Below are 13114 nucleotides of genomic sequence, written 5' to 3' on the forward strand. Positions count from 1 at the left end.
TCTAAGCAAGAAAAAAAATACTGCTATTATTATATAGAAAATATAAAATTTTATAGAATTTATAAATCCATCAATATATTGGATATTGTGTATATGGCTCTCATTTTCATGGATATGGTTAAGTAAAGTCTAGGGCAGCCAATTGTAACATTTATAAAAAGATGCATTAATTTGGCCAATACAGTAAAGCTCTTGTTTCCAAATACTAGACACTTCTAGAAATTTGTTCATCCAAAACCCATCCTAAGAATGAGCAGGACTGGATGTCTCTATCATTACCAAGAGATTCCATTCACTGTGTGCTTAGTATGCTTGACTAAAATCTAGTTTGAATCCAACTTTGTTACCAGGATGGTTTTTCCTTGTGGACTATATTTCTATTACTTTAATTTGGACATATTGAAAATAGTCACAGCTTCAGGCTTTTGAGGAAATAGAGGGCATTTAAAATGTTCTTCAATCACCAAGATATTTTTATTCTTGAATCCTTCAATTTTCAAGATATGGGAAAAATGTTTCAGCTAGAATGGAAATGGCTTTTCAGACCTTCTTTAACAACTCCCTTCCTTTTATTTCCATACCTCTGTAGGCAGTTTCCTATTGATTACTGCCAGTCCTACAGGAAAATAGTATAATACAGATATGGAGATTATCTATAGAATTGAAAAGTAACTGTATAATAGATACCACTTAGGAATTTCATAAATTATTATGTAAGTGACATCATCATCATTCCAATTTTACAGATCAAGAAAAAAAATTAAATATTTTGCCTCAACTCACAGAGCTAGTAAGAGGCTATAACAGGCTAATAATATATATAAAGCTCCTTTTTATTCATACAGAAATGTTGTTTGCTTCCATTTCCTTTTTTTTTTTTTGCTTCCATTTCCTTTTTTATTTTCTTTAGACAAGGGGAAATCATTTTGTGCACTATTATTTGTTTAAGAAACTGAAGCAATAAAATATTGATAAAGAAATATTTCACTGTTTTGTGATTAGATAGTAAATCACAAACACATACCTGTGGGATCACTATTTGAACAATTAAATGAATTGAGTCACTGAATCAAAAGTTTAATGTTAATATACCTTATTTTCTGAAGTTTAAACATAAATGTAACACTTCGAAGAATTATCTGTTTATGTGCTCTCAGATAATATGTTTTCATGTTCCTAAAAATGTTTATTGTTCTTAATCAACTTAAAATAATTTCCACTTAAACTTTCAAATATTTTTGTTTTTCTACTATTTTAAAATATACATATATATATACAAATATATATATACAATTATATATATTGTATTAGTATATGAATATATAAATTAATTACTTTTCATATATAGTATAGTAAGTTCTCTGTGAAATTGAACGTTGACTTCTTATATATTGTTTTGACTATCTTCAGTTATTATAATAAACATAGAGTATATTTCAAAAGATAATTTGTAATGGATCATTCCATTTTCTTTTCACTTGCTATTCTTATTACTGAATGTTGTTATGGTATTATACAATTCATTCACTTAATATACTTTTGGGGTCCTTTAACTTTTATTTCTGAGGAGATTTTAACATATTAATTCATGTTTTGTTAAGTAAATATATCTCTTTTTCATAAATTATTATGTAAGTGACATAATTACATTATTATGTAAGTGACATTTTGGTGTTTTCTTCAGTACTTGGAAATTTTTTAAAGAAAAAAGGGAAGGAGAACATTGTATATCCTTTTCCTTAGGTATCAGTGAATGCCACCAGCCACACACACAAAGCCAGTGTGTGTCTTAATAACCAAAGAATAATCAAAGTATATTTTTCTAAACAACATACTTCCTGAGGGGAGATCCATTTAGGCAATAACTGAGTAATAGATAGTTTTATCTCTGGAATTAATAGGGAGCCTTATCTGTAAGAAGTTTTAGAATTTGATCTCTATAATTCCATCTGAATTCACTGCATGTCATTTTCTCCTTTTCCATGGGAACATTTTTTTTTTCTTTTAAACACAGCAAGTATATTTGATGAGCATGTAAGTATATATTCTTATTGACTCTGAACAATTTCTTGTCACCTGTTTTATTTCTTAATCTGCGTTGTACAGGTAGTGCCATTAAGATGTTTCATATGCGTCAAAGTAGGACACGCAGAAGATGATCGGACTGTAATTACATAGTACATCAAAAGCAATCTAACTTTGGCACAGCTGAAGATTACTTCAGTTTTGAATTAATCTGAATGACCCCAGCTTTATTGCTGTCGAGTTTCTAGAAATGATAAAATGTCAAGTCACTGGAAATAAACCGACAGAACCTAAAAAAATGACATGACTAATGTATCGTTTCTCTGACTTGTTCCATAGTCTTTAAACTTTATTACTAACTACCATATTTTCTTTAGAAATGCTTGTCTTAATGAATGTGTCTTTCACCTCTCTAATCTGCGTCGGTGATATAAAGAACAGAAAATTCAGTGCTCTGTATATTTGTGTTTTATGTACACTAAAATCTCAATCCACAAAGATGTAAGTGGTGAATCACTGTTTCCCTTCTACTGTATCTTAATTTTGGTAGGGCACGTTAGTGGAGGCTTGTGAGTCAGTCATTTTGAAGAATGCTACTATTTCCATTTATCCCAAGTTTTCCAATGCCATTAGATAATTATAAAATTCATGGGCATACTCTATGCTGACCACTTTTTCGGAAACTGTTATTTAACTCATATTGACATAGCACTACAAGGAATTGCTATCTTCACATTTATTGTTATTGGCTTCATAAAATGTTGTTTTATAAAACACAAAACTCGTATTTCAGCATGTCGTCCTGAAAAGGGGAACTCTCGTTTATAGTCTGCATTATCTGGTGTCCTTCAGATTACCTTTCAGACTTAAAACTTCTCACATTGGAGGGTCTCAATTCTGGCTCTTTTTTTTTTTTTTTTTTTTTTTAACATTTACTAACTATAATCTCTTAATGATGCTGCCAGACTACATTATTTCCCCTGATTTTTAATTCTTCTAATTTGGCATTTAAAAAAATTTATTTATTTATTTGACAGAGAGAGATCACAAGTAGGCAGAGAAAGAGGGGGAAGCAGGCTTCCCACTGAGCACAGAGCCTGATGCGGGGCTCGATCCCAGGACCCTGAGATCATGACCTGAGCCGAAGGCAGAGGCTTAACCCACTGAGCCACCCAGGTGCCCCTTTTAATTTGGCTTTTAATTGTTCAAATGAAAAGCTAACTTGCAAAGCGAATAAGTAATCTGAATCTGCTCCCATAAGCAGAAATATTACACGTCATTTCCGCTGGATGGCCATGCTTTCCTGAGATGCCATCCAATGCTCTCGACCTCAGTCCACACCACCATCACCACCTTGCACTGCGGGGAATATCTGAAATTTGAAATCCACTACACATGGCAGCTGCCCTTCTCTCTCAAATCTCTGTTTGCCAACTCTGTCTTTGATAATTTTTTCATCTTAAGTTTCCTAATTCAATATCCTGTTAGAGAAAGATGTACAGTACATTATTCAACATAGCTCCCTATTACTCTATTTTATCAGGAAAACAAATTGAAGGTCTTTCTTAATACTTATTGATGTCCTATGACATTGGAATATGACTAATTCTAGCATAGATTCAAGGCTTTTGGTATTTCTTCAGGTTCTTTATCACAATCACAGGACAAGAGGAAAAGGTTGTGAACATGTTTCTGACGAATGATATTTCTGCTTAATAGGCATTAAGAAGGGAAGAAAAAAAGGAAAGGAAAAATAACATATGTTTGAGAAGTTTAGTACAGCCTTAAATAACTACTGCGTAATTTCTCATCATGTTACACAAGAATTCAGGCATCACTGGGTCACCTGGGTGGCTCCGTTGGTTAAAGTCTGTCTTTAGCTCAGGTCTCGATCCTGGGGTCCTGGGATCCAACCAGGCATCGGGCTCCCTGCTCAAGGGGGAGCCTGCTTCTCCCACTCCCTCTGCTACTCTTCCTGCTTGTGCTTTCTCTCTCTCTCTGGCTCTTTGTCAAATAAATAATAAAATATTTTTTAAAAAAGAATTCAGGTTCCATCATATTTGCTAGTATTCAGAAGTTCTTCAATCAGATCAGGATTTAATATGGCTTTTGTGAAACATGCTCTCTAGAAAGTAGGCGTAAAAGTCACTTTAGGTTCTGTTTATGTAGTCATGGCTATCTGAACTCAAATTCCCCTTGGATATCTCTTTACGTTTCTTGTAGACTATGTGTACACAATGTAACCTATGATTTTAGTCTTCCTCTTTGCTCTGGTTGCCTCAAGTCCAAACTCTACTGTAAATCCTGCAAACTTTGAGCATCTCTCTATGACAGCCACTGTGTGAAGTGTTTAGGGAACAAAATCTAATGAAACATAATCCTAACCTATGAAAAGTTGCTAGCTTGATCAGTTAATATGACATCTTTAACTAAAATTCCTTTGTAATATTTATGTAACACTCTATTATTACCACTTAGACTATTATTATTTGCCTGTGTTCTGGTTTATTTATTTATTTATTTATATGACTTTTAAATTTGTTCTTTTAGAAAGGTTTGACATATTTATCTTTGAAGGCAGGCATACTGTTAATTATCAGATTAATTGAACAACTATTTTTGGACCACTGTAAAAATGTACTTTCTCTTTTACATGGAATCAAACAAATTTAGGTAAATATTTAACTCCTTTCAGATTATGTAGATGTTTCAATGAGGTGATGTCCATTGACTGTAAAAAAGTCTGATTTTAACATTACAGGAGCAAGTGGTAGATATCTTTTTTTATGGGGGGACATGAGCTGTATATGACAAGTTTTAACGGCTACCAGGGCTAATGAAATGACCACATTTTGAAACCGTGAAAGAACTACAAGACTTATAAAATAATTGGGAATAATTCTTCTTCTACCCACTTAAGCCCCCATGTTGCATCACCACTTCCTCATATCAGGGAGATCATATGATAGTTGTCTTTCTCTGCTTGACTTATTTCGCTAAGCATGATACGCTCTAGTTCCAACCATGTTGTCGCAAATGGCAAGATTTCATTTCTTTTGATGGCTGCATAGTATTCCATTGTGTATATATACCACATCTTAGGAAAGTATTTGGCAAGATCGCTATAAGGTGTGATTGATTATTTTTCCTCATATTTCTTGGGGCCAATAGCTGAAATATTGAAAGGAAGTTTGATGAATGAACTTTGCCATTCAAGAAACACCTTAAAGGCCTTCCTAATTTAATTTCTATTGATGTAACTAGAAGTTCTAAACAAATTAATTACCCTGGCCAATTTAACCATGGGAAAGGACAACCCAAAATACATTAATAGAAATTAAAATGGGAAAGCAGACATCAAAATTTAAATTTTGTATTTTTGAGATTAGTTTTGCATTTACATTTTTACTTCGTCCCATACTCTTCCTTTCCTTATTTTTATTTAAACAAACAGCCACTTAATCCTTTAATACATATTTTGATGACAGGTCAGTAAAATAGCTTATATCTTTTTCTTCATGTTATGCCATATGAAATTTCTAAAACTCTTTTAAGTGATGTATATATTTTTATTTTTAAGAGGTATTACAAATTTTTCCTGATTCTAGTATATTTTAAATAGATAGGAATTTTTCCGAGTTTTTCTGCCTCAGTATCAAATTCATAGTAATATATGTGCTCCACCTGGTGGTGAAAAATGAAAAAAAAAAATAAAAAAAATCAGGGGCAAATAGAACTTTATATCCTGAGTTTAGATTTTAGACCTTTTTAGAATACCCAGTAAAAATCTACACAACACTAAACGTTAAGTTGAATATTAGTCAATACTTAAATTCATTATGAATTAAAATTTTGGTTTACCAAACACATAATCCTTTCACAGGCTGTTTTCGGCTTAATGATTTATACTTACTGGGTAAATGCTATGTGTGTATGGAATATATATAAGAAAATATATAATATCTCTCTATATTAGGAAATATAATCTTAACTTTCTAGAAATATCTATCAATCATTTATCTCTCTTAATTTTATCTCTGTTTTATATCCTGGATTCTGTGGTATTGGTACAAATTAATTACATGAATTTTTCTGCCCTTCCATTTGATAGTAGGTTCACTTTGAGGCTGTTAGTATGTAAAATACTTCTTCACAATAATATAAATTTCACACACTTTACTATTTATAATTCCCAATTAAAATTCTAGAGCAGGACCTACTGAAGTGAAAAGTGAAGTTATTACTCCTAATCGTAATTCTTAACTTGATAGCAAACTCGCTTTCGATTTTGCACTATTATGTTATAAACTTGATTTACTTCTTATATAGTAGATTTTTCTATCCTAGTAATCTTTCTATATATGTTACTAACTCCACTGTCAACATGAATTATACATTTCTTGCCAGGTATCTTCCATCTGAAAGTTCCAGAGTCTTCTCCTATTGGCTCGGCCATTGGAAGAATAAGAGCTGTGGATCCTGATTTTGGACAAAATGCAGAAATCGAATACAATATCGTTCCAGGAGATGGGGGAAATTTGTTTGACATCGTCACAGATGAGGATACGCAAGAAGGAGTCATCAAATTGAAAAAGGTAATAGATAAGTTTTTGGACAGTTGAGTACCCACTGTTAATGAAAGAACAAAATGACTAAAAGTTGTAAATGACAGAAATTTTTTCTCCAGTTAGTAGTATTTTTAAATTAAAAAAGACAAGGTGACATAAGCATTCACTTCTTCAGGCATTTGTATTCTGCCATTCAACAGATATATATTTTTGTTGTTGTTGAAACAAGCCTATTAATATGATTAAACTGTTTAAAGATGCTTTTCAGGGCTCCTGGGTGGTCAGTTGGTTAAGTGACTGCCTTCAGCTCAGGTCATGATCCTGGAGTCCCGGGATCAAGTCCCACATCGGGCTTCCTGCTTGGCAGGGAGTCTGCTTCTCCCTCGGACCCTCTCTCTTCTCATGCGCTCTCTCTCATTCTCTCTCAAGTAAATAAATAAAATCTTAAAAAAAATAATAAAATAAAAATGCTTTTCAGAATTTAATTGTAATTTAATTTTTTATTGTTACAAACTTAAAAAAAAGATTAATTTAAAAATAAGACCTAGAAGTAAACTCTAACCCCACCAAGCTTGCTCTTGCCCCTTTCATGACGTTTCTGAGAATATAAATACCTAATTCACACGTTGTTGGTGAGACTTTCTATCCTAGTGGAAGAATCCATATGTCAGTAACCTGTACTCCTGAGGAACGGAGGAAGTGAGCAAGGGTAATGCTGGCCTTGAGGGGGTTTTAAGAAGGACTCATAAGAGAGGGAGGGGGCGGGGAGGAGAGAAGGATAAAGAAGAGAAAGAGGGAAAGAGATGGAGAGTGAAAGAGAGGGAGAAAAGGAGGGAGGAGCAGGCAGACTGGGGTGAAAGATCATCTAGTAATATTAAACAGAGTGCTACAAAAGAGAATTGCAGAAGAGAACACAATTAGAAATATTAGTGGGGTTAGTCTGTCTTTTGTTGGGTTGGCATGAAGAAGGGATAGGCAGATGTGAGAAATAGAAAAATCACAGTTATGAGTGGGATGTGTAGATTGTTTCCCATAACAGTGAAGCAAATTATAGGAATTTTCAATAATCGACTGCAGACAAACTAGTGAAACTCCTCTAATTTAGTAGTGCTTTCCCCTCTCCTGCAAAGTATGTTCCATTTCCCCCAAACTGCCATATATTATATACATTTAATAATTGTAATTATTTTAGCTTACAAGAAATATTTTTGCAGCTATTCCCATTAATTAGGGTTCTGTTTCCATATTTGCTCAGGAACTCTGAATTTCAACAGAGAAATAATACATATGGCAATAAAAAGAATACTGAAAAGAAACACAATTTCCATACACATTATTTATCACTTTTTATTTTCACTATTGCACATACATTGTATATTTTCTAGAAATTACTTTAGCCACATGATCTCACTCAGCAAAATTATACATTTATGTTGCATTTTCAAAGTACGGTTTAAAAAGTATGTGTCAAATTCTTATTAACTTTACTTCTTTATTGTTTGTTCTTGTTTTGCCTGTTTCTCTCTTTCCTATTCAGTAACAAGTCAATAAGAGTCTTATCACTTATTTTTTTTAAATAAGTACATTTTTATTTATTTATTTAAAAAGATTTTCTTTATTTATTTGACAGAGAGAGACACAGCGAGAGACGGAACACAAGCAGGGGGAGTGGGAGAGGGAGACGCAAGTTTCCCGCTGAGCAGGGAACCCGATGCTGGGCTCCATCCCAGGACCCTGGGATTAGGACCCAAGCCAAAGGCAGATGTTTAATGCCTGAGCCACCCAGGTGCCCTAAAAAAGAACTACATTTAAATGACTTACAAATGTTAATTTAAATGGAGCAAATATGTATTATCTGAATAATAAGAAAAATAACAGAAAATATTTTACATCAACAGTTCATTAAACGTAATTATGAAATTGGGTGAATTTACAAAGTATAATGAGGTACAGAATAGTCAATAGTGCATATACTATATTTTTAAAAATTTGTGTATGTATGTATATTTATTGTTGTTATAGCTATATTTTATATTTTACATGTTTTATATTTATATTTTTATTTACACACATTTACCATCCCTGCCAATAAATGATTGGTGTCTAAGTGTCAATCTAGGAGAATGAGTAGCACTATTATTTTTTTAAAAAATATTCCATTTATTTATTTGTCAGGCAGAAGGAGAGAGAGAGAGAGAGCACACAAGCAGGCAGAGAGGCAGGCAGAGGCAGAGAGAGAAGCAGGCTCCCTGCTGAGCAAGTCCCAAGTGGGACTCAATCCCAAGACCCTGGGATCATGACCTGAGCTGAAGGCAGCGGCTTAACCCACTGAGCCACCCAGGCGTCCCACTATTATTTACTTTCAAACACAATTGAAAAGGGAGTCCTGTGCTAAATGTAGTCTTTATATTATATCAAAATGGCTTAATCGTCGAAAGTAATGATTTTAAAAAAGAAAATAACGATTTAGTAATGATTTTTGTAACTATTCACTTATTATACACCTTCATTAAAGCTAGAAGAATAGACCTCTTCTCTTTTTAGCTAATGGTAGATTCATAAAAAGAGTCATGTCATTTATTTTGTTGCATTTATTTTATTAAATTTTTGGACAATTTTCTTTCTTAACTAGATTAAAATTGAGATTTGTAAAATTATGACATAACGTTATTAAAATTGACTTACATAATATAGAAAAGCCATCTGAAAGGTCTGTCTCCAAGTATACCAAATACATTTCTCTTCCTGCAGTGGATGAATAATTGTCCATTTTGCTGGCCTAAAATTTCTCATCTAAATAAAGTTCAGTGTCCATAACTAACATTCACTCCTTCGTTCAACAGGTATTGATGGGGAAGCCACTCAGTCCATGACCCCACTCTGGCTTCTGGAGATAAAGCAGTAAAGAAAACAGACCCTTACCCTCTCTCTACTCAAGCAGCTTCCACTTAGCTGGGGGAAGACAAGCCAAAAGCACTGTCTTCAGGGATGGAGTCAAGCTTGGGAAATGGAAAGCAGGGTCCGGGGTTGCAAATAGTAAGGAGAGTGGTGGCTCTTATAATGGGTGGTCAAAAAAAGGTTGACAGGGTGAGATTTCAGCAAAGACTTGAAGGAAGCAAGAAATGACTTGTGTAGTAGTTCTGAGTGAGACATCTTCCACAAAGATCCGACAGTCCCTGCAAGGAGGCCAGAGGGCGGAGTGCAGCCAGTGAAAGGGGCCCCAGTTGCCCTTGTCAGAGATAAGGTCAAAGATGCAGAGGAAGGGCCCATCGTGGCCAGCCTTGTAGGCCCCCCAGGACTTGAATTAGATCATGGTAGGGGAAGCATGGGGGGACTTTAGATCTACATTACCTTTACTGTTGTGAAGCTGAGATAACGTGGTGACTAGCGAGTGAGGATAGAAATAGACCAGTTAAGGGGTACCTAAATGGCTCAGTTGGTTAAGCCTCTGCCTTTGTTTCAGGTCATGATCTCAGGGTCCTGAGATTGAGCCCCACATCAGGCTCCTTACTCAGTGGAGAGCCTGCTTCTCCCTCTCTCTTCTCCTCTCCCCACTGCTTGTGCCTGCTCTCTGCCTGTCAAATAAATAAATAAAATCTTTAAAAGAAAGAAAGAAATATAGACCAGTTAAAAGACTATAGAAATAATCCTAGAAACTGTTGATGGAGATTGGGACCGTGCCTTTGTAGTAATCAAGGTTGTGAGAAATGGTGAGATTCTGGCTCGATCGTAAAGGAACAGCCAAAACATATTTTCATAAATATTCTGATCATCTGGCAAATTACCCAAGCATTTGAATAGATGTATTCTTAGTGTTGTAATTTGTTTTAATCTCTCAGTGAGGAACCACCAGAAGCAATCCCTCTCTGTTAACCTACAGTTCTGCTGGGAAAGAAAATTGCAACTTGCAGAGTATATCTATTAAATCTTAGAAAAAAAAAAAAAGGAAAATACCCAAAGAGAACACTTCTATCACAAAATTTTAAAATTAGCTGTACCTGTCTACCTACTTGCCTACCTACCTATATGCTGTATATATTATATTTTGTGTATGTGTACAAGTGTATATGTGTAGATATATGACCTGATTGAACATGGTAGTATGATTTCATAAAAATAAAATCAATAGAAAAAGTCTGTTGCATAAAGCCCATGAAAAACTCAAAATTAATTTAAACAATTGCAATTCTTTAGAGTATTTTCCTCCCTCTGTGGGGGCTGGTGTGAAGACTGTATTATAGAATATTAGTGCATATATTCTGTAAGTTCTCAGGAAAGTTTACCTCGTAGTTAGCTTTAGGAGTCCCAGAAGAATTGGATGTGTAATAATAAACATGTATGTAAACATCAAAGGCAGTGTTTCAGTTATAGGATGGTCTTTAAATTAGCATTTAAAACGTTTAAAAATGTTCCTTTCAACATCACAGCATAAAATTGCAAAAAGGAGTTTTAATGTAAAACCAAATTCATATAGGCTTTACTTTGTTAATGCATTCAGAAAGTCCAAAGATATATATTGTACCTTCGAATATGTAGCTATTTGTTAAATGTCAGTTATTTTAATTGTTTAGCTAATGTGAACATATGATACTCTTTGTTTTCAGTTTTTCTTAATTCATTTAATAATCAATTAAAATACTTAAAGTTCCTGAAGCACATAGTCTCATTATTGTTTTATCTCCAAAATCTTCATTTGCCTTCCCTTCAGTATTTTTGAGGAGGGCCAAAGTGAATAAAAATGATGGCCAGGTTTATAGGAGCTGAGAAGAATGAAAAAAAAAAAAAGCATTTTTATTAATTTATTTTTTAACAGCTGCTTGGATTCAGTTTATGAGCAGTACGACAGTGTTATTTCACTGTGTCACTTTGAATTCAGACTAGCAGTTTGAAACATTATAAATCTTCTCAAGGCACAACCTACTGGTAAAAAGTAAAACAAAACACACACAAAAAAACTACTCTTACTCTACATTTATGTCATATCGCATCAAGCAAAATTTAAACAAATCGAGAGTGCCCTGTATGTTCTTCAGTGTTAAAGCATTAAAAACACTGACACTAACAGAATAATACCTTTAAATTTTTCATCCCATCTAAAAATTGGGAGATGGGCTACATTTAAAATGAGAGTGTAAGGGGGTGCCTGGGTGGCTCAGTCCGTGAAGCCTCTGACTCTTGATTTTTGGCTCAGGTCGTCATCTCAGGGTCCTGCGATGCAGCCTGGAGATGGGTTCTCAGGTGGTCCTGGACCTGCTTAAGATTTTCTCTCTCTTCCTCAGGCTCTCTGCCCCTCCCCCACTGCCCTGTTCTTTCACTCTCTCTCCCTCCCAAATACGTAAATAAATAAAATGAGAGCATAAGGCATCTTAAATTCGGCAATTTAATTCATTCATTCATTTATTTTTAGAGAGAGAAGGAAAGCACATGAGAGAGCAAGGGGAGGGGGAAGAGGGAGAGAGAATCTCAAGCAGGCTCCACGCCCAATGTGGAGCCTGATGTGGAGCCTGATGTAGAGCCCGATGCGGGACTTGCTCTCACCATTCTGAGATCGTGACCTGAGCCAAAATCAAGAGGCAGGCCCTTAACTGACGGAGCCTTGCTGGCACCCCTCAGCAATTTTATTCTTAATTGAGAAGGTAATTGAAATATATTTTACTCAGTTGTTTGTTTTCTACTGGATAACTGAAAATAAGTATGTGTTTATTACATACGTATATACTTATCGGATCCAAATACGAAATTGCATGAGTTTAGCTCATTCAAGGGCGAAAATAGAAATATATTTATAGAAGCACTGTATTTTTTCTTGTCACTATGAAGAAATTAAAGCAATTAAAATAGCGGGGTAAATATTTAAGTTGTGCAAAAGGACAATTTTATTATTTTGCCTAATTTCTCAAGCAGTTCTCTGCCATTTCTACAAAAGTTATCTGTTGCTAACGACTAAATAAAGATAGCGTAAGTTTAAAGCAAAGAATGATGAAGTGATTTCTTTATTTTAAAATAAGTAAAAATTCTTGATTTTAAAAAAGAATTCTTACTATTCGATGTGACTTGGAAATATTATTTCATTCCAAATAAACATAATTGTGATCACACTGAATCCAAAGCAGAATTCTTTTTTTTTTTTCTTAAAAAAAGAAAAGAAAAGGAAAGGAAAAGTAAAAAAGAAGAAAGGAAATGCTTTATTCTTCTCCAGGATTTTCTAGTCAGCAGGCTAAGCTCTCAGCAAGTCCCATGGAGCCTTCATTATGTTCCTTATGCCCTGCTAGTAAAACTCCTTTTCTTCTTGGAGTTACATAGCCAGGAAAGGCATTCACACCAAAAGATTTGGTAGGAGAGCACCATCATGTGGTTAATTTTTGAATAACTCAAAGGGGAAAAATAAATTACAGTAACTTTTTTTATGCAGCCAAACATAGATCTTAATTTATTAAATTTAAAACTCTCCTATTTCTAGCTAGCCTGTATGCATGCACAAGCTTAAAGAAAAATAGGTGGTGTTCTTTATTTGTTTCTGC

The 13114-nt window shown here is 34.2% G+C and overlaps 1 protein-coding gene across 3 annotated transcripts in view; it reads left to right on the top strand.

The window, feature by feature from the left end:
- The window catches only part of CDH12 (cadherin 12), a 998766-nt gene that overhangs the window by 937451 nt on the left and 48201 nt on the right, over window positions 1–13114 (top strand). For all 3 annotated transcript variants that reach the window (XM_082725875.1, XM_082725876.1, XM_082725877.1), the window contains one exon: window positions 6433–6620. In XM_082725875.1, the coding sequence (XP_082582001.1) occupies window positions 6433–6620 (188 nt within the window). The remainder of the gene's footprint in view (window positions 1–6432; window positions 6621–13114) is intronic.

This window comes from Mustela nivalis (genome assembly GCF_964662115.1).
Source record: "Mustela nivalis genome assembly, chromosome: 3".
NCBI classification, from domain to species: Eukaryota; Metazoa; Chordata; class Mammalia; order Carnivora; family Mustelidae; genus Mustela; species Mustela nivalis.